At 38.2% G+C, this 27,401-nt stretch overlaps 1 protein-coding gene across 1 annotated transcript in view; it reads left to right on the top strand.

Annotated features, from left to right (window-relative positions):
- prmt3 (protein arginine methyltransferase 3) overlaps positions 1 to 24,848 on the top strand; it is a 56,941-nt gene extending 32,093 nt beyond the window's left edge. Inside the window, exons 13-16 of the mRNA XM_084405292.1 lie at positions 1,960 to 2,046; positions 11,251 to 11,301; positions 13,989 to 14,076; positions 24,465 to 24,848. Of these exons, the coding sequence (XP_084261418.1) occupies positions 1,960 to 2,046; positions 11,251 to 11,301; positions 13,989 to 14,076; positions 24,465 to 24,574 (336 nt within the window). The 3' untranslated portion in view covers positions 24,575 to 24,848. The remainder of the gene's footprint in view (positions 1 to 1,959; positions 2,047 to 11,250; positions 11,302 to 13,988; positions 14,077 to 24,464) is intronic.
- The last annotated feature ends 2,553 nt before the right edge of the window (positions 24,849 to 27,401 follow it).

Below are 27,401 nucleotides of genomic sequence, written 5' to 3'. Positions count from 1 at the left end.
ATGAAGAGAAGGGAGTGACAGATTGTGAGCAGAGAGCGAGAGACGTTTGAGAGGAAGTAAAGCCTCGGAGGCCGTCTGTGACAATGGCTGATTGATTATTCTAATCCTTATTTAAAGTCCTCCTTGGTAAACTTCACCATTACTTATCACTGCCTGCCATGGCTTTGTACAAACACTTATGAGGAAAAACACACATATGCTTAATGTTGTTCTTCCTGTTATTTTTCAAAAAATATTTAAGTGGAAGATGCCACCAATGAATCTGAGCAAAAAATGAACACTAATAAATGTGTTTTATTTTTTTTAAGGTGTTTCCACAAGAGCTACTGTATAGTTACATTGAAATGTGATGAAACAGTATATACATTTTTAACATAAAAACTAAGGCCCTGTTTATTAAGTTAAACCTGTTTATTTATTATTTAGGCCCTGTTTATTTATTAAGATGCGTTTTGGTTGATCAGATCACAAGTGGACGACGCTAAATACAGGTGTAAACGGGGTTTAAAATGTTTTGAGCTTGTACACTTTTGACCACTTCCAGAGGTAGTTGAAAACACATTAGATCGGATTGATTTCGTATGTAAACGCTCATGTGTTTGAATGCCTTCAAACAGCCACAAAAGACTGTCTACTCTCCGTCTACTGACCTAATGTGTAAATATTATTACGTTGAGCGCACTAGCCAGACGGTATTTTAAACTTTGTCGACTGAAGACCTAAGTTTAGTTTTGAAGATGAAAAACGTACCAAGCACAATGTTCTCTCACCATTCTAACCATAGATTCTAACACACACTCTCAGCGTTCGGCTGGTCTTACGGTTATGAGAGCAGAAACAAAATCTGATGCTCTCCTTGTGTTTCTCTGTCATTTTTGGTCACGTTAATATCTAAATTGCGTTAGTAATTGCGTTCAAAATATCAGATTTTTTTTTTTTTTTTTGAAGAAATCAGGACAGAAGTGGTTGAAAGTGGACAAAAGAGATGGATTATAACACCAGGTGTAAACAGGAATGTGTCTCCCTTGTCTACTTGCGATCCGATCAACCAAAACGCATCATAATACCAGGTGTAAACAGGGTTTAAGAGTAGATTGAACAAAGTTTTACGTCTTCTCAGAAAAATGTGACCAGTTTTACCCGTATGTTCAACCACGGGGGCTGAATTTAATTATATTCCCTGACATTGATCATTAAATGGCTCAAACATAAGCAATAATGAAAATTAAATGCAGAAATCCATCATTTCCTCTCTGTGCTGAAACATTGCACATCTTACTTCCATTATCTCACTGATCCCACCCCAATAACGCCATTTAACGGTGGTCAGAGTTCCATTAAATGAACACATTCTAGCGTGGAGTCCTCTTACAACATTTAATGACACGTCTTCCACTTAAACCAGACACATTTACTGCTTTATGATATTTAAAGGGTTTTTATTGCATTTTTGTCATGTTGAGGTTTCATTCTGTTTAACAATCTTAAATTAAATTATTTAAATCATTTAATAATCTATTTTTTATCTTTAAAATGTAATAATTATAATTGATCATTTAAAAGTGGTAATCATTATGCCAATCCTCTTGCATTCCGCCTACATTACTAGCTTTTTATTTACAGCAAGTATAATGTAAAGTATAATTTATTTGTTGTATTGTGTTCTTTAAAATATTTTATTCCATCAAGCACTTAAAAACTAGTGCATGTGCTCCAATATATTATGTGCCCTTATGTTGCGAAGTTGAGATTGAGTTTAGGTCATATAATTTATCAACAAAAAGTCAAAAAGTAAAGTAAAAACAAATCTATGTCTAAAATGGTCTTGAATGTCTATTGATATCCAGTGTTAGCTGTCCAAGAACCATGTTTGTGACTCTACTGCTTCCAACTTTTTAGCCATCTCTGTTACTTTATAAGATGTTTTAAGAAGTTTTGTTCATGTGTGTCCCTCTCTAGACTATTGACTGTGGCACTGTGACTGCTTCTGAGCTGGATTTCACCGTAGGCTTCTCTCTGAAGATAACGGCCAGCACATTCTGTACAGTGAGTGGATCCAACACACAAACAAACTCGCACACAACAGTGATTATTGACTGTCTTACACACACTTCAATCTTCAGAGCTAATCAAGGTTGTCAGGTGTGAAGATTAATTAGTGGTGGGGAGATGTCTGGGATGGGTCCGGTATAGCTCAGACATCAGTCTGGTTTGATGGACAGATGGGTTTTCGTACAGGTGAAGGTAACGCCAGCAAGTGAAAGGTTTTACTTTATTTCATGGCCTAAATTCAACTGCATGACTCCATGTGTGAGGTCAAATAGACTGACAGGGTATTAAAGGAATATTTCTCTCACACTTGTCATTCGAGCACTGGAAAACAAAAAGGTAAATTATGCAAAATAGCCATGCAACTCTTGTCCTATGTACAGGTGCGTTCTTTATTTATTTTTTGTTCAAAATTAACTCAATACACCATCAATCCTTTTTTACTCAAAAAGTGAGTAATGCATTTTATTGAACTGATATATTGCCATATGTCGCTCTCTAACAGAGTTCATGGTAAAGCATTATGTGTTGTGAAGGGTCATTTCATTATGGTTGTTGTAGCTGTGCTGGAAGTACCGTGTCTATTAATGGGTAAAGCTACAGTATTGTCTTCAGCTAGTCAGCTTGAGATCATTTCCATCTAAACAACATCTAAACATTTCCATCTAAATATCTGGGTATATCTCTTAAGTCTAGTAATGAATGTTTTATGAGCAGTGGATAAACATATTCATCCACACAGTCACACAGAGATGAAGCACAACCAAAACAATGTTTTGTTTTTTTAACCGCTTATAAGTTACATAGTGTACCTTTTAACAGCCATCCATTGTGGCCATGTCTGTCAAGCTCCAAAAAGGCCATAAAACACCATTAAACTTCCATAAAAGTAGATTGTATTACTTTAAATTGATCAAAAGTAACAGTTGAGACTTATAATGTTAAAAAAAAATTGTTTTATTTCAAATAAATGCTTGATAATAATCAGAAATATTTCTTGCGCATCAAATTAGCATATTCAAATGATTTCTGGGGGATCATGTGACTGAAGACTGGAGTGATGATGCTGAAAATCAGCTAAATTATGTTTAAAATATATCAAAATAGAAAACAGTTATTTTAAGCAGCCTTAGTGAGCATAAAACACAGTCTTACCAACCCCAAACTTTAAACAGTATTGTATATTCCAAATACTCTGCAGTCACATGTCAACAGCCATTGAAAATCATCTTAATTGTACAATACAATTGTCCGAACTGGTGCAATGTGTCTGGTGATGACACATGTGAAAGCCAATGTCGTTTGGCCTCAAAATAGTCATTTGGTGGGTTAATAGTGGTTTTTGCAGGGATTTTGAACAGTTTTTCTAGGAAGCAGAGCAGCGTGAACATTCTTGAGAGTTTCTTCTTTTTTTCATACCAGTTCAGAATGACTTGAAGGTGCGAAAATAATGTCATAACTTTCAGTTCTATGTGAACTCTTCCTTTCAAGACATCATGTTTGTTTGTTTTTCAACCGATATTGTTTGCTAGGTCACCATTCATGTCAGGGTGTATTTTCTGGTAGTATGTTCTGGAGTATGTGTGTGTGTATCTGTCAGTGAAAAGTGAGATTTGGTGAGAGACAAAAAAAAAAAAAAAAAAAAGCAACTGAAATTTCAAGTGTAATTTTTCTTTTGTCTCCCAGTTTTGTCCCAGCATTATTGTTCCTGCTTCTTTGTTATAGCTTTTATGGATTAATCAATACTATATTAGTATCTCCCTTCCCCTCTCAGAGTTAGTCTGGATTTAATGGAGTTTGTAAGCATCGTCTCATTTTTCTGCTGTTCTCCAGTAATGGAAAAGCACATCCTGATTTCCTCCTCGTTTACAAAATTCTATTTTTAGATCAAAGGCAGGTTAAACCAATTTTCAAGTTTTACATATCCTTGAGTGTAATGAAAAAAATTCAGTTTATAGTCATAGATGGGATTCGGCACCCTGTTTTGCACTGCTTTGTCATGTAATTATGGAGGCACCCCAAAAACGGAGGGAAAATGCTGTCGTCCCCATGATTGAGTGCATGGACTTATTCTCCCGCCGACAGTCCATTCATCACATCAGGCTGCCTAACCTTGCATTAAATGAACAGCGCTACCCTGCGCTCTCGTGCTCGGCCGGCGGAAGACAAATAACGCTCGCTCTTACAGTTGCGCTGGTCCTCGACTCGCGTTGTCCACAGGGACGACGCTCTCTCCTCTCTCTCAGTATCTCTCTTGCTTTCTCTTTTACCTCCCTCCAGAAAAAAATGTGTCACTTCTAAATGTGTCGGATTCATTTTGACGCATTCAATATGTATCTTCAAGCTCACATTTGAGAATTTGACCCAAGTAATAGGGAAGAGTGGGGTAAGCTGCGCCACTTGTATACTGTACTTTAGTTCCCTTATTGGATTTAAAAAATAAGATGGAGGTAAAACTAACTAACTGAAATAATTCTTGCAGTGGTTCTCAACCAGGGGCCGGGGCCCACTAGGGGGCCTCACCAAACTTTCAAAGGGGCCTCAATATGACTGAAGATAAGCCAAACCAACTAAAAATCATATGGTTATATTTATATAGAAATAATATACATCTTTCTATGCCAAGCAGCTTTATACGATAGGATATTTCTAAATGTGTGGTCATGTGACAAAACGAATGCTCGGTTTGCTAGAATTATGCAGCTAACATTGGCTTTTATTTGAGATATAAAATGTTCATGGCACATCTTATGCACTGCAGTCGAAGCGCATCTCAAGATGGTTGTGCATAATGTTTGCATCAGTGGTGATTTGCCTTAAGGACACTCATGTTACATCAAGCTGTGACAAGAGCAATACTGGTAATGATCGTATACGGGGGGAAAATAAGTAGGGATAATGCTTGTTTTCTCTGTATTTGTAAAATGTCAGTGGAGACAAAGCAATGGTTATAGAAGCTATAAGAATTAATAGACCTAATTAGCAAGTCCTAATGTGTTTAACTTGTAATTGGAATTTATGACGGGACTTTATATTGCTACAAAAAATATATATATTTCAAATAAATGCTGTTCTTTTTGACTTTCTATTTCTATTGAAATCATGAAATAAAATATATCACAGTTTCCACAAAAATATTAAGCAGCACAACTGGTTTCAACATTGATAATAATCAGAAATGGTTCTTGAGCAGCAAATCAGCATTTTAGAATGATTTATGAATGATCATGTGACACTGAAGACTGGAGTAATGATGCTGAAAATTCAGCTTTGCATCACAGGAATAAATTACATAAATTACAAAAAATATATTAGTACAGATACTTAAAAATTCAATAATATTTCACATTATTAGTGTTTTTACTGTATTTTTTTAATCAAATAAATGCAGCCTTGGTGAGCATAAGAGACATTTTTTCACATTTTGAATGATAGTGTAAAGGCCCATTCACACCAAAGACCACATTTTATATATATATATAGTTCTAAATATTGTTCTAAATATAAAAGAATAGCAGTGTCCAACAACTGTAATGATAACGGCACAGAGAAACAATATCGTTGGAATCACTTTTTCTCCAGCTGATGAACGATAAAAACATTGAGAGCCAATCAGAATCGATCCTGTTTTAAAGAGCTTGAGCATTTAAAGTGGCAGACGGTAAAACTGCAGTACGCACTTAGAATGAACAGATGTTGTCTGCTGGTGTGGACGCCATATTTATCGTTATAGTTATCTTTCATAGTTATCATGCATTTTGTTTGTGTTAAAAAGCGCAGTGGCATCATGAAATGCACCCCTCTTGCATTTTTTTTATGGCTGACGTGACATTTCCAGTAAGCGAACATGGGGTGATGCTGACAGCGGGACAGCTCTAGATATGGTCAGATCCCTGGGCTATAGGGAGCTGAAACTCCTTGGGTAAAATCAGGTCAGTGGAGTTTCAGTATAGATGATTGGAAAGCAGTGTGGTACTTCACAAATGTTCACTTGGTCACACCACTTCCTTTGAACATACAAGTCTGTATGTACATAGAAATTGTAAAAAAAACACACACTTTTTGTTAGTTCTTGATTCGTATTTTAGCAAATGCCTTATTGCGCCCTGATTCCAATCTTCTTATAAGAAAAAGGGCCACAAAACAATCATAAGACTGTTACTGTGCATGCTTGTTAGTTTATCAGCAGGGAAGTGTGAATACAAACAATTCTGCAATTCTTACTCTATTTTGTTCCCGTTGCTCTGGTGGGCACATTATGTCTTTTCATTTGCACAATAAAACATCCAAGCTAACTTGTTTTAACAGAACAGTGTGTACAGGGCGGTTTAAGAGATGTTTTTTTGAGATTTTGGAGAAAGATGCTTTTTCAGAATGGCTGTAAAATCAAGTTTTACCATGTCATTGTACATACTGTACTTGTTCAGGTTGATTTGGGACACTTTTTTGCCATTGAAATGACTGGGAAAAAGGTGTCCCAATTAACCTGAATTCACCCCTACATGATAAATACAGTTGTTTTGCATTTTAATGTGATCATTTATTAATATGTTGCATGAATGATTGTGTTTTACTCTGTAAGTGAGACTACAATTACTCTAATGTGAGGCTATTCCTGCACACAGTGTCAAACTCGAGCCATGATGGCAGTAGTGTACACATAGTACATAACACTGTAGATTTTACCAGGATGAAGGAAGATATGCATGTGCCCAGATGCCCACATGGCTAATCCAGCCCTGGATCATGTTATAGTCTGGATGGTCTATTTCAAGTAAAATGTTATTCTTATATATGTGTAGATGTATAAGAAAATGTATCTGTAGACTAGAGCATACAGCACCATAACCATCATTTCAAATGTTAAATGGTGGCATAAACGGTCATGTCTTCCATTATCCGTTAATTCTGTTGATAACTGTTTAATGGGAGGCTACATTTTTGCCACTTATTACCTGAATTTGTGAATTTATGAAGTCTATTTTATAATTACAGCTCATAATAATTAGTGCTATATTTGTATTAATATTTGAGGGTTCTAGAACCAAACCTAAAAGTGTTGCAATCATACCCTATATATAGAAGAGAAGGATAAAAGGTTATAGTTTTTTTCTGTTTTAACTAATGATACCACTTTTCCCAGCATTTCTGCCTCGGTCTGTTCTCAAGTGTACTTTATGTAGGTGACTGTGAGTGTTTCTGCAGTAATGTCCTTCCCTTCTAATTAAACCCTGTGTATTCGCTTCCAGTGCGGCGGAACGTCGAACACTGTGGGAAAAGCAGGATAGCGGGAATGGGAATTTCGGTGGCATTGGTGTGTGTTGTGCACAGAATAAGGGGAGGGGGTTGGAGAACTCGAGGTGGTCGAGTGTGACGCCTCGCACGCGTGAATAAACCCCATCAAAAGCGCATTAGCTCTCCCTCCTCCGCAGCTCGCCGCATAATTGTATCTGGCTGCACCACGCTCTGCTCCGACATGATAGCGCTGGAAAGGGCTTGATGATGAATTGCTCCCCGTTGGTGTTAGCGATGATGATAATTATTAATTTTCCCCGGACCTGTTCTCCAGGTAGTCGCTGAGCTGCGGCGTGCGCCTCCTCCTGGGCCGGGAAACAGCTCGCGCGCATCACTTATCTCCGACATTCCCCGGGTGTGAAGGCTGAACACTTTGATGAGAATAAAAAGACTCCGTTTCCACCATTTGTCCCCCTTTTCCCCACGCAACACGAGCTTTTGTGTCCGCTCTTGCTCCTTCACAGTGCGTTAACGGGTTTTTTTATTTTGTTTTATTTCTGGCAGGGAGTTACTTGGCTCTGACCCCCGTGTTTTCAGTGCGCGTCCTCTTTTGTCGGGTCCCAGTTTCTGTTGACATTTCTGGGCAATTTACGCTGACAATAAGGATGAACCCATTTATAGGAAAGTGGTTTGGAGATGCTGCGCTTTTTTGTTTTAAATAACTGACTCTCAGATTTATGGAGAGTAAGAGGATGGCAATCACTAGGTGTATTATACCAATTATGATTAGCCTAATTATAGAAATAATTTTGGGAAATGCTTGAATCTTTATATGTTAAACAATGCCAATGATATCTAAAATGTAACCATAAATAGATGCATTTATCCCTGCTGATAAATATAAATATAATTGATTATAATCCTTAAAGTTGTGTATTTATTTATTTAAAAGGACAAACAACTTTCCAGTAACTATATATATATATATATATATATATATATATATGCACACACACACATATACATACAGTATATATGTGTGTGTGTGTGTGTGTGTGTGTGTGTAATATATATATATATATAGGGGTGAATTCAGTTTGATTGGGACACTTTTTCCTAGCCATCACAATGTCAAAAAGTGTCATTCAACCCATTCAACCTGAATATATATATATATATATATATATATATATATATATATTAATTTATATGTTTTTATGCATTTAATACTGTTTAAAAAGGATAATAGTTTTTTTTTGCCTATTGAAAAATAAGCCCATATGATGGAATAATGGAGAACACAAGTCCTTTGTGGATGTGCTACTAAACCCTTGATTATGTTGCTGTGGCTTTGTCCTCTTAAAGCTGTTTTAACAGAAGAAAGAGGAGGATTAATAGATGGGAGGGAGAGGGACACACAGGCATTAAGCCAGAGCTCTATTTCTCCACACAAGGTCCCTGGGATACTTCAGGCAGAATGGCTCACATTATCACTGCAGTGTCCCCTGGGAGTTCACAGGGTGACTGCGCTCTGTGTGTGTGTGTGTGTGTGTGTGTCCATCTGTGAGAAGGTGTATGCCGTGTCACAACTCTGCCTTTCATTCAGGGAAATCCTTTCTAAAATGGCAAAACTTCATGACTAAATAAACATTGTAGAAATATAAATGACTCATTCTGAGTGGATTTCGGTGGTTTGCTAATTGTATTTAAGAACGGTTGCATCCTGGGAAATATTATACTTGTAAACAGTGTGAGTCATCAAAAGAGAAAGTTATGACGCATGTCCCCAATCAATCATATTTATGAGCTGTTGTCAAAGTTCATCTCTGGCGTGGCAAATTACTCGCAAATCCACTCTTCCTAACAAATTCAATCAGCAATTAGCTTGATTTGGTAATTATTGCTCCATATAATGTCTGATAAATGTTCATTACAATCCATAATTGCACTGACCTGACTTTTTTTTCCCTATCACCCTGAGTGATGTCTCTTGCTCTCAACTGTCATTTCCTATAAAAAGTGATTTGCTTGGATTTGAGAATTGTGTTAGATTTTTATAATGTGTTGCTGTTTCAGAGGCTGTTTATCTGTCTACACATTTAAGATTTACTAAAGCAGCCCGGGACAGAAAGTGCATTTATAATTAACTTTCTTAATGAAGCAACCTTGAACAGGGTTTCTGCGAGTCTTAAAAAGTCTTAATTCACCCTTACGCAATGCATAAATGCATAAAGTCATGGCATTAAAATTTGCATGCATTGCAAAAAAATGTATGTCTTCCTTGGTACTTTTGTTCTGTTTTCCAATACAAATATCTAAACATCTTTACATCAGAATACATTTACTTGAGATGCAGAAGTAAAATGTCTTGAAAAATAAACCCACTTTATTTTGAACTGTTTCCCAGAAAACAAGACTTCATATTTATGTATTTTAGCATATCAAGTAAATGTATCTTGATTTAAGAATCTTGTTTGTATAATGAATTAAAAAGTAATGGATATTAGATGGAAGTTATATTCCTGTTTCCTGGAAGTGTTTCTCCCTAATCTTTTACATTTAAAGGTGCAGTGTGTGATTTTCAGCGGCATCTAGTGGTGAGGTTGCGAAATGCAACCAACAGAAGTTACGGTGGCCGACAGGAAAATATGTCGTTGTCTGAGACAGCAGAGAGTAGCCAGTTAAGCAATGAGGTCTCTTTACAAAGATAAATTAAGAAATTATGTTTACTTTATTATTCAGTAAAACGATATGTTATTGCAAATATTATTGTTACTTGTTCATCATTGTGTCAGTGTTTTATTCGCTGACTTTAGCTAGCTTCTTTGCACGAAGAACAACATAGTGACGAAATGCGCTCTGTAGTAGTTTGTCCGTTTAGGGCTACTGTAGAAACATGTGGCGCAAAATGGCTATTTCATTGCAAGGAAACCCGAGGTGTATGTAGATAGAAACGGCTCATTCTAAGGTAATAAAAACATAACGGTTCATTATACCCCACTGAAAACATAGTTATGCATATTATATTGCATTTCTGTCTACAAATCCTCCTAAACATTACACAATGCACGTTTAAAGAACATTGACATATTGTGTTCCCTTCAATTAATCCATTAAAATGTCTTTAGTTGGTCTTAAAAAGGTCTTAAATGTACCTTCATAAAACCTGTTAAAAATAATGTATAATTTCACAAGTTATTTTAGCTCCTGTTCTGTAATGTATTTTGTAAATGTGGGCAGACTTTTAAGTGGCTATTTTGTATTTTATTTTATTTATTAATGTTATTGTATTTTTTAGCACAAGGGTGCTTTATAAACAATACTACATTTAAAAAGAGTTAAGGCTGAAGATTCTCCCAATGTGGTTGGTTAAAGACTAAAAAAACCCATCTTATTTAACATTTAGTCACCTCAGCTTTTTTCTTCCCTCTCTTTTTAAACATCTTTTAGAGTGTTTTCCTTTTCCCTCTATTGTTGTCTTGCTTACCTCTCTCTTAATGCCCTGTTTTCTCTTTATCAGTGTATTCTCTCTCTCTTTCTCCTCTCATTGATTGTGCTCTTTGTGTGAGCGAGCAGACCCTCGTGTTGTCAGCTGCGTCAGGATTAAAAGCTATTAGTTCTGCATCATTGCCACTACAAGTATGCTCCTGAGATTGATAGAGTTGCTCCACTGTCATTGGGGGGCAGGTTGGGACAAAAAAGGGTAGTATTTAATTCCATAATATGTTATTTGCATTGTGTGTGTATTTACATAGAAGACAAAAAATGTCACAAGTAGTCTTTAAAAAAAAAAAACTTTTTTTTTTTTTTTTACATGGGAAGCTTTTCTACAACACTGCTTTTTTTTAATCACTTGTCAACATGCCTCCTTTTACCCTCATTTGCTAATTACTTCCTGCTGCCCAATACAAGTGTGAGCATTACCAGAATGTCATGTTCTAACCTCTCTCTCATATTTCATTCCAGGCCATCGTGGGCTATTTTGACATTTTCTTCGACAAGAGCTGTGGAAACAAGGTAAGCAATAGTGCTGTGCTGTTTAACAGCGAGCAATTGCGGTCACGCCTTGCCGTCTTTTAGGCCCGAGGCAATCGCAATGCAATCGCCAGCCTCTAATACCTAAATGCTGAAATAAGCATTTGCCTTCCTCCAGTGGCCAACTGGAACATGCAATGAAATAAGCTAAACCCATCAGCCACTGAGAGAACGATCGTGCGTTGGGTTCTGATAATGGGAGTTTAAGCAAGAGGATGTGGAGGGGGTCTAGTGTTCTTCTGTCCTGTTTTTGACATTTAAACGGCATCATCTGAGTTTCTGTTAATGATCTGGTGGATAACCGCAACAATTATGTTTGCTCTGACCTGATTCAATTTATGTGAGTGTGTTTTCTGACCTGGGAAATTGTATTTTGCAAGTACCCTTTCGAAAGGTATACGTTTGTACCCAAAGAGTGCAAATTAGGACTTCAAAGGTGCATATCGGTACCAAAAGTGTACATATTAGTGCCTAAATGGTACATATTAGAACCCTTTAGGGTACCTTCCTAGTGTACCATTTTTTCGGAGTATTTTTGACACCGTTAGGCCATCTAAATAAGGTCACAATATTCAGCAAGGCCATCCCAACATGCGGTGGGGCCTAGTGTGAGTTAGAGGAAGCGGGGGTTCCCCCTCTGTCCTTTCGCAATTGCCAACTAATGTGTACTACATATTTTTTTCACTTAACTTTAAAGGGATAGTTCACCCAAAAATGAAAATTCTGTCATCATTTACTCACCCTCAAGTTGTTCCAAACCTGTATGAGTTTCTTTGTTCTGCTGAACACAAAGGAAGATATTTGGAAGAATGTTTGTAATCAACAGATCTCAGTCCCCATTGACTTCCATAGTAGGAAAAAAATATACTATGGTAGTCAATGGGGACTGAGATCTGTTTGGTTACAAACATTCTTCCAAATATCTTCCTTTGTGTTCAGCAGAACAAAGAAACTCATACAGGTTTGGAACAACTTGAGGGTGAGTAAACAATGATAGAATTTTCATTTTTGGGTGAACTATCCCTTTAAACTCCCATCTATCGGCCTGGATGCTACATCACACAAAAGCAAGCTTTTTTGGTTGATGAGGCTTTTGTAAAAAAAAGCCCTAATCATATTTGTCACGCATTAATGGTTTAATTCTGTTACTGAGGCCCTGTTTACACCTGGTATTAAAATGCGTTTTGGTCGATCGGATCACAAGTGGACGACGCTAAATACAGGTGTAAACGGAGTCTAAAATGTTTTGAGCTTGTCCACTTTTGACCACTTCCAGAGGTAGTTGAAAACGCATTAGACCAGATTGATTTCGAATGTAAACGCTCATGTGATCGAATGTGTTCAAACAGCCACAAAAGACCATCTACTCTCCGTCTACTGACCTAATGTGTAAACATTATGAGAAGCGCATTAGCCAGACGGGATTTAAACTTTGTCGACTGAAGCCCAAAGTTTGGTTTCAAGATGAAAAATGTACCAAGCACAATGTTCTCTCACCATTCCTGATTTCTAACACTCACTCACCGCGTTCGGCTGGTCTTGCGGCTGTCAGAGCGGAAACTAAAGCTGCTGCTTTCCGTATGTTTCTCTGTCATGTCCGGTCACATTCCTATGTAAATTGCGTGCGCTTATTTTGTCCTTTAGATTAAAAGATCATAAAAGCCTATTCATTTACCCACCCATAGACCCTCCCCTCATAGAAATCAGGACAGAAGTGGCTGAAAGTGCAGAAGAGACGGATCAAACATAAGGTGCACACAGGAATGTGTCTCCCTCGTCTACTTGTGATCCAACGCTATCTCACAACCAATTCGTACGAGATTGGTATGACCTCACTCGTTAGGTTTAGGGGTAGGTCATTCATTCAAATTAATACGAATTGGGCAACTCGTAAAATATGTACGATTTAGCAAAAATAGTGCAAATTAGTACAAGTGAGGTCTTGTAAAGTTCTTAAAAATTGCCGTGAGATCGGGTTGTGTGATCCGATCGACCAAAACTCATCTTAATAAAAAGGGCCTGAGATGAAGTGAGTATTATTTGGCAATGTGATCTCATTGACCCACTTTTTGCCACCTCATTAACTCATTCCATAACTGATGAAATTTACAGTTATTGAACAGAACTGAATCAACAATGAACTGATTTCACCTGAATAATAGCTGTTTACTATTGTCTTTTTAGAGGTGCTTTACAGCAGAATTGAAGTCTTCTTGCATCATTGAATCATTATTTTCCTTTTATCACTGTAAAGCTGCTTTGAAACAATCTCTATTGTATAAAGTGCTATATAAATAAAGGTGACTTGACTTAACTTATGTAGAGTAAAACAGCCTTTTTCTCTGCCAGTCCTATGACTGGAATCTCATGTAAGTGTACATCATTTTAAACAATTTTATTTGTTCTTTTAGGTGAAAAACTTTTTTAATGTTTAAAAAACCTAAATATTTATTTACTTATTTGCATTTGTAAATATTTGTTTGCATTATTCCTCTTTTCCTGGTGAAGGTTGACAACAGAACTGAGTATTTCCACTTATTCACTTATTTCTTTCTTTACAAGACAAGTGACTGATATGAAAGAAAAGTGACTGATGAAAAGCAGAACAGGAGCATTTTCTTTCTGTTAACACAAACTGGTTTTTAATGCAGCTTTGTTTTGAATCTTAGGTCATGTTCTCCACTGCTCCAGACTGCACTAAGACTCACTGGAAGCAGACAGTGTTCTTACTGGAAAGCCCTATCCCTACCAAAACCGGTTTGTACCCTGTTGTTCACAAATACTTCTTAGTTGTTTTAGTTGTCTCCACATCAGTGTTTGCATGTAGTGGTGTCTGTGTTCAAACTGTGATGAGATCTTGCAAGTACATGTGCAGTCATCACCTTTTTTTAGAACACACAAAAATGTGTCACAGGGAGGTGTATCTTATCTTTCTTTAGCCTGACAGTTGATTCTTAGACGGTGACACAGGTTATCCGTCAGTCATTGAGAGATAGACACATGATTGAGCAGTTCTAGGGCCAGTCCACATAAACCATGCAGTTTGTTCTTGCTGTTCATAAATATCTATGATGATATATATATATATATATATATATATATATATATATATATATATATATATATATATATATATATATATATATATATATATATATTGTGTCTGGAGAATCATTCCTATAGGATTTCAAGATCAGGTTTGTAGACAGATTTATTTAGGTGCACTATTATTATTTAGGGGCCCAAAGGAATTTTGCCGTTTAACACATTTTTTAATTGGCTTACTATATACTTACATACATACATACATACATACACACACTGATGACCCAAAACAATATAACCAGTCACAGGTGAAGGAAATATCGATGATCATCTCCTAACAAGGCCACATATTATGGTCTGGTTATTTTCGATGGTGAGCAAACAATCAGTTCTCATAATCGACATGTTGGATGCAGGAGAAATGTGCAGGAATAAAGATCTGAGCGACAAAATCTGTTATGGCAAGGCGACTGGGTCAGAGTATCTCTGAAAAGGCAAGGCTTGTGGGTTGCTCTCGGTCAGCAGTGGTGAGAATTTACCAACAGTGATCTGAGGAGAGACGAACCACAAACCGGCGACAGGGTGTTGGGCGCCCAAGGCTCATCGATGCAAGAGAGCAACGAACGCTATCCCGTCTGGACTGAGCCAACAGAAGGTCTACTGTGTACTCGCACACAATTTTAATGATGGTTATTTGGAGGAATGTGTCACAACACACAGTGCATCACACTCTGATGCGTATGGGGCTGCGTGGCCGCAGACCAGTCAGAGTGCCTATGATGACCCCTGTCCACCATCAAAACTGCCTACAATGGGCACATGAACATTGTAACAGGACCTTGGAGCAGTGGATCTGATTAGTCCCATTTTCTTTTACATCTAACGTCTTGGTGCCAGAGATCACAGGACACAATCAGGGCAGGTGGTCATAATATTTTGACTAATCAGTGTATATATATATATATATATATATATGTGTGTGTGTGTGTGTGTGTGTGTGTGTGTGTGTGTGTGTGTGTGTACTTGACATGAATCAGTAAATTTAAGCAATATATGTAAAAACTGTAATAAAAAGAAGCAATACATTTTTGTAATAAATTTACTAGCAACAATTAAAGCATAAACATTGAACAATTAAAATAAAACAATTTAAAACAATTTATTAGAGCAAAATGAATAAAGAAAACAAAGTAATAGAAAATCATATGTATAGGCCTACATATAGCTCTGGGGAAAATGAAGAGAGCCTAAATCAGCATCTCTACATGTATGGCAGCCATTCCATTCTCACCTCCTTCTGCTTAATGAAGAACTGATTCGGTGAACACCTGAACCAAATCTCATTTAAAGTATAAGTATAAAAGGAAAAGTATAAAAACCACTGCAGTGGTCATTCCTATCCTCTTGCAATAGGACCAGCTGGACTATTGACCATGCCAAAAGAGTTGAAAATAAGTTTTGAGTGAGGAAAAGAAGGGTTCAATTCTGGATTTACTGGCAGAGGGATACAGTGAGCGTCAGGTTGCTTCCATCTTTAAAATTTCAAAGACAGTGGTTCATAAGAACAAGGTCAAGCTACAGACACTGGCCGCACCAAAGCTACAGATCAGCAGAGGGCGAAAACGACTCTCCACTGGCCGGGATGACCGCCAACTCATTCGAATGCCACTCAACAACCATAGGATGACATTAAGTGACCTACAAAAGAATGGCAAATGGCAGCTGGGTGAAGTGCACGGCGAGGATGGTTAGAAACAAAGCCCTTCATCAATGAAAAGAGCCAGGCTGAGGTTTGCAAAAGACCATAAGGATTGGACCGTAGACGACTGGAGTAAGGTCATCTTCTCTGGTGAGTCCAATTTTCAGCTTTGCCCAACACCTGGTTGTCTAATGGTTAGACGGAGACCTGGAGAGCCCTACAAGCTCCACAGTGTCTCGCACCCACCCACTGTGAAATTTGGTGGAGGATCGGTGATGATCTGGTGGTTCTTCAGCCAGGCTGGAATCGGGCACATTCATCTTTGTGAAGGGCGCATGAATCAAGCCACGCACAAGGTTGTCCTGGAGGAAAACTTGCTTCCTTCTGCTCTGACAGTGTTCCCCAACTCTGAGGATTGGTTTTTCCAGCAGGACGATGCACCATACCACACAGCCAGGTCAATCAAGGTGTGGATGGAGGACCGCCAGCACAAGACCCTGTCATGGCCAGCCCAATGTCCAGACCTGAACCCCATTGAAAACCTCTGGAATGTGATCAAGACGAAAATTAATGGTCACAAGCCATAAAACATAGCCGAGCTACTTTTTTGCGCCAGGAGTGGAATAAAGTCACCCAACAGCAATGTGAAAGACTAGTGGAGAGCTTGCCAAGACGCATGAAAGCTGTGATTGAAAAACACGGTTATTCCACCAAATATTGATCTCTGAACTCCTCATAAGTTAAAACATTAATATTGTGTTGTTTAATAGCAAATATGATGTTGTTTTATGTATGCATGTTTATGTATGTTGTTTACACACACATATATATATATATATATATATATATATATATATATATATATATATATATATATATACACTGCTCAAAAAAATTAAAGGAACACTTTGAAAACACATCAGATCTCAATGGGGAAAAATATCATGCTGGATATCTATACTAATATGGACTGGGTAATGTGTTATGAACGAAAGGATGCCACATCGTTTGATGGAAATGAAAATGATCAACCTACAGAGGATTGAATTCAAAGACACCCCGGAAATCTAAGTGAAAAAATTATGCAGCAGGCTTGTCAATTTTGCTGAAATTTCATTGCAGCAACTCAAAATGGTACTCAGTAGTTTGTATGGCCCCCACGTGCTTGTATGCATGCCTGACAACGTCGGGGCATGCTCCTAATGAGACGACGGATGGTGTCCTGGGGTATTTCCTCCCAGATCTGGACCAGCGCATCACTGAGCTCCTGGACAGTCTGAGGTGCAACCAGGTGATGTCAGATGGACCGAAACACAATGTCCCAGAGGTGTTCTATTGGATGTAGGTCAGGTGAGCGTGGTGGCCCTTCAATGGTATCATTCCTTCATCCTCCAGGAACTGCCTGCATGCTCTCGCCACATGAGGCCGGGCATTGTTGTGCACCAGGAGGAACCCAGGACCCACTGCACCAGCATATGGTCTGACAATGGATCCAAGGATTTCATCCCGATACCTAATGGCAGTCAGGGTGCCATTGTCTAGCCTGCAGAGGTCTGTGCGTCCCTCCATGGATATGCCTCCCCAGACCATCACTGACCCACCACCAAACCGGTCATGCTGAACGATGTTACAGGCAGCATAACATTCTCCACGGCTTCTCCAGACCCTTTCCTGTCTGTCACGTGCTCAGGGTGAACCTGCTCTCATTTGTGAAAACCACAGGGCACTAGTGGCGGACCTGCCAATTCTGGTGTTCAATGGGAAATGCCAATCGAGCTCCCTGGTGCTGGGCAGTGAGCACAGGGCCCACTCGAGGACGTCGGGCCCTCAGACCACCCTCATGAAGTCTGTTTCTGATTGTTTGGTCAGAGACATTCACACCAGTGGCCTGCTGGAGGTCATTTTGTAGGGCTCTGGCAGTGCTCATCATGTTCCTCCTCGCACAAAGGAGCAGATACCGGTCCTGCTGATGGGTTAAGGACCTTCTACGGCCCTGTCCAGCTCTCCTAGAGTAGCTGTCTGTCTTCCTGGAATCTCCTCCATGCTCTTGAGACTGTGCTGGGAGACACAGCAAACCTTCTGGCAATGGCACGTATTGATGAGCCATCCTGAAGGAGCTGGACTGCCTGTGCAACCTCTGTAGGGTCCAGGTATCGCCTCATGCTACCAGTAGTGACACTGACCCTAGCCAAATGCAAAACTGGTGAAAAACAGTCCGAAAAGATGAGTAGGGAAAAAAATGTCAGTGGCCTCCACCTGTAAAACCATTCCTGTTTTGGGGGTTGTCTCACTGTTGCCCATCTAGTGGACCTGCTGTTAATTTCATTAACACTAAAGCAGCTGAAACTGATTACCAACCCCCTCTGTTACTTAACTGACCAGATCAATATCCCAGGAGTTTAACTGACTTGATGCTATTCTCTGATTAAAAAGTGTTCCCTTTATTTTTTTGAGCAGTGTATATATATATATATATACTGTATATATATACTGTATATACACACACACAATCACACACTCTCTCTCTCTTCATATAAATCAGCAAAATAGGCAATATATAATAAAAATGTAATAAAAATCTAAAGAAAAAAAAAGAATTGTGAATGGAAAGTGGACTTGAGCACTGGTCGCTAATTTTACAACCAGGAACAGTGTGAATGCAAAGGCATTTGGGCTAGTTTAAAAGAGGACTCAAGTGTGAAAAAAAAACCTAAAAGCACCATTGATCTCAGCCAGAAAGTGATTCATTTATATTTACTTTTCCTTTTTATTTATTTTCATTTTAATATAATATTTATTTGTCTTTTTATTATTTATTTTATTAGCGATCGCAGAATTGCAAGCGTAATCTATTCTCTACTGTTTATAGGAAGCAAATATTGGGAGGAAAACTATTTAAAGAAATGCGAGAGGGATGTAAATCAGAACCTATATGTCTTAAAAGGCATATTGTCTCATGTTTAGGTATTAAAGCAATGCAGCATCTACACCTAGATCAAGGCTCCGTATGTCCGTAGATGGCGAGACAGTGTCCTGGCCGTGCTAACAGATGAAGTGTGTCTTATCATAATGGGAATTGGAGAAATGTCATCTGATGCGCAGATGAATGAAGGTGCTTTAGCCAGTTTCTCTGATACAGCACACATTATAAATGACTGTGGCCTAACTGTAGCTGTCCACAGGCATTACCACAAACAGTCCCTGCAGGAGCCGTTCAATGATAAGAGTGCCGTCCACTTGAAGGCCTGCTAACGCTACTTCTGCATTGCTGATATCAGCATCAGATTACAATCAGAAGGCACATTGGCCATATTTTATGGCATATTTGAACATTTTGCTGTTGCTCCAAAAAATGCTTAATCTATAAGCAGGGTCCCTCACACTGGTGATTTATAGTGACTAACCTTTAGTTATTTATAGTTTATCTTTTACTTGCATGCCCACTCACCTAGCTTGAACTAGGTTGCCTCTGGATTAGCACCATATGGCTTTAGAGTCTTCATCTTCTGTTGCCAAGACCGTATGTGCAAATGCATGTGAATGAAAAGATGTGGGGAAAAGTAGTATGAGAGAAACAAGTATGAGGGAAACAACCATTGTAATACTGTAGTATAATTTGGAGTACCTTGTAAAATTATATATAATTGCTTTTGATTATAAAATGGTATATTGTAACAATTCAGTACCACGGTACATTCGAGGTCAATAAGATTCTTAGGTTGATTAAAATAAAGACATTTAGATTCTTACAAAATCTATTTCAATTAAATGCTGTTCTTTTGAAATTTCGGTTTATCAAAGAATCGTGAAAAAAATATCTTGAATATTAATCAGTGCAAAATATTTTTGGTTACACTTTATCTCAAATAAGTACTGTAATATTGATTAACCACATGTACTTACTATGGAGTTAAGGTTTGGTTTAGGGTAGTCGCTTGAAATTATGCATAGTTTACTGTTGTTATTATTATAGTAATCACCATAAAATAAAGTGTTCCCCTGTTTTCTACATTGAGAATAAGAAATGTTTCAAATTGGCATATTAGTTCAAGATCATAAACATGATGGTTCATGATTTCTAAAATATCCTGTGACACTGAAGACAATTCATTTAAAATTCAGCTTTGCATCACAGGAATAAATTACACTTTAAAATATATTAGAATAAAAAAAAGTTATTTTTAATTGTAATAATATTTCATAATATTACAGTTTTTACTGTATTGGTGAGCCGAAGAGACCTCTTTCAAAAACATTTAAAAAATCCTACTGACCCCAAATGTATGAATGGTAGTGTATATACCAGTGTATTATTTATTATCATCTGATACCTTAACTGTGCTTTCTTAGTGATGGCTGCTCTTCCACAACAATAGGAATGTTTAGAAATAATGTTAAGAATTATATTTGACATTCTTCACACTTACCTTAATGCATAATTTGTAAATTTAAATTGGATTTCTTTCCTAAACAAAACCAGTAATGTGTTTTGTGTAATATATCACCAAGCTGTCATTTGCATGAAAGAAAATCCCTGTCAGCTCACACTCAGTTTGCCTTGGACTCTTTTCCTGTTTGTGTTAGTTTAGTAATTACTTTTCAGAGGTGTGATGAGAGGGGAGGTAGAGGATTTAACGGAAATGCAAAACGCCCTCTGAAACGCCCTCAGATGGTGCAACATCAATTAAAGCGGCCTTCATTTGTCACGACTTGGTTGGTTTTGTCGATCATTGAGAGGAAAAGATGAGAACGTTTCCTTAAAAAGCTTCATTTGTCATGCGTGACCAACCTTTGAGCTTCAATAAAAGAGGTCACCCTCATTGTACGTCACGTCTGCTCTCCAGACAAGGTGTTCTGAGGCCGATATATTGGTAATGGACTTTAAGAACAAGGCTGCTTATTGAATCAACCATATAATGCTTTGCGTAGTACTTTAAACTCTCAGGAAGTGCAGTCTGTTTGCAGTCTGAAAAGGTCCTTGAGGTGTCAGAGCAAGGTTCCTTTAGGGGGAGGTGCGATTATTTGATAGACGGGGGCGCTGTAGAGAGCCGGTGATTCCGAAGGCCTGTTTTATGCATCTCCTTTACAGGGGCTTCAGATTTACGAGGTTATGCGCTGTAGAGTGCGAGTGAGAGAGAGAGAAGTTTTACAATGCAGCTTCTGTATCTAGTGCTGCAGTGTTTGGGAAGACTTTCTCGTGAAAACTGTGATGGTGATTGAAAATTAGATATTTTATCAAAAATAATCTGTCCTTAAAGGGATACTCCACTTTTTTCGGAAATATGCTCATTTTACATCTCCCCCAGAGTTAAACAGTTGAGTTTTACCGTTTTAGAATCCATTCAGCCGAACTCCGGTTCTGACGGTACCACTTTTAGCATAGCTTAGCATAGATCATTGATTCTGATGAGTCCAGTAGCATTTCTTTCAAAATGACCAAAGAGTTTCAATATTTTTCCTATTTAAAACTTGACTCTTCTGTAGTTAAACCGTGTACTAAGATCGACGGAAAATGAAAAGTTGCGATTTTCTAAGCCTATATGACTAGGAACTACTCTCATTCCGGCGTAATAATCAAGGAACTGTGCGGCTGTACCATGGGTGCAGCAGGCGTAATGATATGACGCAGCGCCTGAAAATAGGTCTAATAGGTTAGACAAACTTAGTCCCGGTCACGTTGGAAGAAGTTACCGAGCTGGGGACTATTTTCAGGCGCTGCGTCATATCATTACGCCTGCTGCACTCATGGTACAGCCGCACAGTTCCTTGATTATTACGCCGGAATGAGAGTAGTTCCTAGTCATATAGGCTTAGAAAATCGCAACTTTTCATTTTCCGTCGATCTTAGTACACGGTTTAACTACAGAAGAGTCAAGTTTTAAATAGGAAAAATATTGAAACTCTTTGGTCATTTTGAAAGAAATGCTACTGGACTCATCAGAATCAATGATCTATGCTAAGCTATGCTAAAAGTGGTACCGTCAGACCCGGAGTTCGGCTGAATGGATTCTAAAACGGTAAAACTCAACTGTTTAACTCTGGGGGAGATGTAAAATGAGCTTATTTCCGAAAAAAGTGGAGTATCCCTTTAAAGTCCCCCTGTAGTCAATAATTTTATCCCTTAAAACTCGGCCTAAAAGCGTTTTTTCCTTCAAATAGCTTGAATGTAACTCTACACCCTTGCCTCATTTAGTATGCGCAGTTCTATGAATATGCTAATTAACCCCGCCTCCACTCACTCACACCAGCTCAGAGGTCCACTTGTTGACCTGATTGGTTACAAGGTAGTTTGTGACGTCAGAAACACCAGCGATTTTAAACCGCGTTTTTGAGACTGTCTTTGGTTCACTGCAGTTTTAAGGAGAAAATACTCAGCAATGGTGCTGACTTATGAATTTGAACATGGTTTGTCTTAAAAGCATATTTAAAACACCACATAGTCATATACACAATATTAAAACCTTGATTTTCACCACTGTTTGCCTGTTATAGAGCAAATAAAGAAAACAAGTTGGCAACAGGTATACGAATCGGCTGATTTGCTTGTAAAAAAAAATCGTAATCGGCCATGAATATGATCAGTGCATCACTATTTACTCCAAATCCAAATCAGTTCAAAAACTGTATGACTTTCTTTCTTCTGCAGAACACAGATAAAAAAAAATTTTTTTTTTGTTTTTTATGCAATGAAAGTCAATAATGTCCAGTGTTGTTTTGTACTGAGCCTTTAAAGGGACATTGTGATGGGAAAATATGATATTAGTGGAAAATTGATTGGTCAATGCTTCTGCGTTCTCTAGAAAATGTTTAGATTTTTCCCTGAGAAACTTTGCGAGTTCCCATTTTGAGCTCTTTGCGAGCGAACGTAAAGTTTCTCGGGGGAACGCAAAAGCATTGGCAAATCTCTTTTTCTTCTTCTTCACCAAGTCCCTTTAGGGGCTCCGTAGTTTTGGAAAAGAGACTTTTTTTTTTTTTGATGAACTATCCCTTTAAATAAATGTTTGCTTTGACTATGATGCTGTTTCTGTATCATTCATCAGCAGTCACGTTTCTTCAAGATGTTTTACGCTGTCTCGTCCGTTTCTCGTTTCAGCCTCCGTCACCCTTGGTCGCATTGGCATGTTTAATGCAAATGGCACTGTGATGTACGACGGCTCTAGAAGCAGCCTTGTCTTCTTTATTTAATTAACGTGCACCAACCGCTTCCTTTTCACACGTTGCCAATCTTTTTTCTCGCCTCTGTAGTCTCAAAATAAAATCTCGCAGTAACTGCATCCCAAACCGCTTTACTCTGAGATTTTTCCAGGAACTGCAGGGTCAAGTAATTTCACTCTCTGTGTTCTCTCGACAGACCTCTGTGTATCAAAGCCCATTGGTAGCAACTGAGATAGTGTTTGTTATAAAGCGCAGACACACACCAGTTTGGTAACGCTTTTTCATTTTCTGCAGGGCACTGAAGTTTAATAGATCTTTCTATCATTTGTGCTCATACTGGTCAAGAGAAAACTCGCCGTGCGTGCTTTTTACTTTTGGTAGGCAATATGTGATCTGTCAAGTCTTTCACTGCACAGTTGATTTTAATTAAACGAGTTCTTACCAGATCATTTATTTTACAAATGAAATGTAGGCTTCAGCTTTTTATTTGTGCTTATGAACAAACCATATGAGTGCATGAGTGTACTGTTTTTTTGCTTACAGCAAAGAATAACATTTATTTTTTTGTGAATTATATATTTTTTTATTTTTTTAAGCTCTTCTAATGGGATCATTTGACAGTAAAACGTGCAACAAAACCAGTTTGACAGTTGCAGCGCGCTGTGACGGTCACATCTGACTTCTCCCCATCTTCTCATTTCAAAATGCTGCAGTCAGCATTTTTTTTTTATCTCATGTAACCTGCAGCAAAGAAAAGAAATGGCTGGGAGTGGAGGGCTTGTTTGCCAAATGGGTAAACATTCATTTACGTCTGGCAGTGAAACGTGAAGTTAATCAAAGTGATTATCTGGTGTAATCATCGTCCTTGTCTTCAGGCCGTCCCGATAAAGCCTGTATTCTTACTGCAGTCGTACTGTAGTCGAGCAGCTTTCTCTGCCATCTGGAGCCAAACGGCACATCATCGTCTCGATTCTCTCCCGGCTTCTTTTAATCACCTCTTTCTCTTCTCTTCTCAGCTATTGCAATTGTGTTCAATGTGAGTCAGTAGGTATTCCCACTTTTGGCATTACACAGCACAGAGTTTTGACAGGAAAGTGTTAGTTGTGGCTGAGCTTTGGTTATAAAAAAATGAACATTTCCTCTTGCATGTTAATGCATTCTAGGAAAGCTCAAATATTTTACATTTTAAACTGGTGTGAAGGCATTGATTCTTGTCAAATCCTGTTTTTCTACTCGCTCTGTGCAGGAGAAGAACTTCCAGGTCAAATCACAGTGCATAAGAACAGAAAGGACCCCAGAGCGCTGCTGATCACACTTGAAGTCGCCGGCCGGAAGCAAACCTACAGCCTCCAGTGAAGAAAACGCATACTTTGAGCAAGGCATTGTTTAATAACAAACATTCTATTAAAAAGTTGTTTTTCTACCAAACGTCACTCATTTATGGGTTTGATATATAGCTTAAGTTGTCATTTTTCCAAGTTGTTTTCTCTGTGACAAAAAACAGGGTTATATACTGAGTCAACAACTTGGGCCTCCAATGAAACTCAGGCATTTGATACAAAGCAATGGAAGAAAAGCATTTCCTGTTTGTTTAAGTAATGAGTGAATAAACAAGTATAAGCTACAGTGGAATGTAAGTGGTCAGTTTTTATGTGGTTCTATGTTTACCATAAAGTTTCACTTAAAGGGTTAGTTCACCCAAAAATGAAAATTCTGTCAGTAATTACTCACCCTCATGTTGTTCCAACCCCGTAAGACCTTTGTTCATCTTCGGAACACAAATTAAGATATTTTTAATTAAATCTGATAGCTGGATCACTCCTCCATAGGCTTCTAAGACACTATAACTTGCTGGCCCAGAAAATGTATTAAAGAGATCGTTAATATAGTCCAAGTGACTACAGTGGCTCAATCTTAAGTATATCAAGCAACGAGAATACTTTTTGTGCGCAAAAAAATCTAAAATAACGACTTTATTCCACTATTCATTTCCTTCTCTCTGGGCCTCGAGTCTTTTCACGTAGTGTTTAAGCGTAGCGCGTCTGTGTTGCACGTCACCACGTATCACACACATGACCAGCGTCGCCCAATAGTGAGCCTACGTGGTGACGTGCAACACAGACGCGCTGCGCTATTACACTACGTGAAAAGACTTGAGGCCCAGAGAGAAGGAAATGAATAGTGGAATAAAGTCGTTTTTTTGCGCACAAAAAGTATTCTCGTCGCTTTATAAACTTAAGATTGAGCCACTGTAGTCACTTGGACTATATTAACGATCTCTTTAATACATTTTCTGGGCCAGCAAGTTATAGTGTCTTAAAAGCCTATGGAGGAGTGATCCAGCTCTCAGATTTAATCAAAAATATCTTAATTTGTGTTCCAAAGATGAACGAAGGTCTTACGGGGTTGGAACAACATGAGGATGAGTAATTACTGACAGAATTTTCATTTTTGGGTGAACTAACCCTTTAAGTTCCAGGAGTCCTTTTTACTACGGTTGAAACTCAATATTGATGGATTATTTCAGCAAACCATATTTTTTTTCCCCGAACGGTTCATTTTAAAGAACCGTTTTTAAAAACGATTCTGCTTTTTTTTCTTCGTCATTGTACAGTGAAGTCATTTGTACGTATGTCTAAAACCTGAAAGACCTAGCATTCACGTAACAATAGCAGACGTGAAGCAGGCCGATATTGTTGGAGACTGGTTGCTGTTATATAGTGTTGTCGTAGAGTGGTGCAGGGATGACGTCAGAACCAGGAAGCCTAATTCGCCGCTGGTTCCTTCGAGATTTTCCTATTGGGTTTTATAATGGAGTTTTTGCGATTTATGCGTACAAAAATAAAGCCTGTCGTTAACATAACTTGACTATACTTTGACGTTTTGTTCTACGACGTAAATTACACGCACATAGTGAAAACTAATTTTTAAGCAGTTTTGTTCATTTTTGAAAACATACGTTTTTAATAAGTAACTAGAGAAGACACCTTGGGGTGTCAATGTGCAGTGTTAGTTGTAGAACAAAACGTCAAGTATCGTCAATGTTTACCACAGGCTTTATTTTACTCATAAATTGAAAACCCCATAGGAAAATCTCAGAAGGAACCAGCGGCGAGTTAGACTTCTGGGTTCTGACATCATTCCTGCACCACTATTGTCATTTGGAAAAAGGCCTATCTCACCTCTAAATGCCACGATTGACCAATCAGAATCAAGTATTCAAGGAACCTTGTAATTACCAAGCCCTTTCCCCTAGGGGGAGCTTCAATGCTTCCTTCACATGCTACTGGAAATTTCCTACTTCCCACTTACAAGCTCATCCAGTGCTTTATTTTCGAAAGAACAGGTACCATGAAGGACACCGGGTTTATTCTTGCCTATTTATTGGGGAAATTAAAGCCAAAATATAAAAATAAATATTAAGTAAACATAATATAAATATATATAATATAATATAAATATATATAATATAAAATAAATATTAAAGCCAAAATATTTAGCATCCCATTCTTTGATAAAACCGTGCTATCTAGTCAGTCAGCATGCTAGCAATTCTGGAATTTCGGTCAAAAACAGGCTATTTTCACTGTATAAAACATACAATATAGGCTACTTCAAATGGTCATTCATATGCACTATACTTTAATGAAAAGAGCTGTTTTTGAAACATTTTTGAAAGTTTATGGCACATCCAACTCGGAAACTGGTATCAAAATTATCTCCGAGCTTCCCAGTAGGCCATACGACTTGGGACGGCGTTCATGTCCAATTACTGTGAAACTCGAATTTAGCATTATTCCGATAGCAGGTGAAGGCAGAATAAATATGATCTTAAAAAACAGCATAGTCTACGTCGAGGGTCCCGGAAGAAAAACAAAATCATGTTCTATTTGAATGGCAGCCAATGTAGTAAATGCCTCCGTAGGTTGAATAAACTGCTTATTGGGTGGGAAATGCAAATTGACGGCCTGTCCGCTAATCTATGTTTGGCATGACTTATTCATTTTGGAGTGAGCAAAGCCAAAAAAATGCAGTTTTTAAGAGAAATCACGGACAATTTTGCGACAGGTATGATTTATTATTGTACGGCACTACCATTTTACTCCCATGGGTCGATGGCTGTGCTCCAATATCCACACTTGTGTTCTTGCCCCCTTTACGTGCGCGTGCACGCCGCAGCGAG

This window comes from Rutilus rutilus (assembly GCF_951802725.1).
Source record: "Rutilus rutilus genome assembly, chromosome: 3".
Classification (NCBI taxonomy): domain Eukaryota; kingdom Metazoa; phylum Chordata; class Actinopteri; order Cypriniformes; family Leuciscidae; genus Rutilus; species Rutilus rutilus.
The sequence above is the reverse complement of the archived record's forward strand: the minus strand, read 5'-3'. Positions and strand labels throughout refer to the sequence as shown.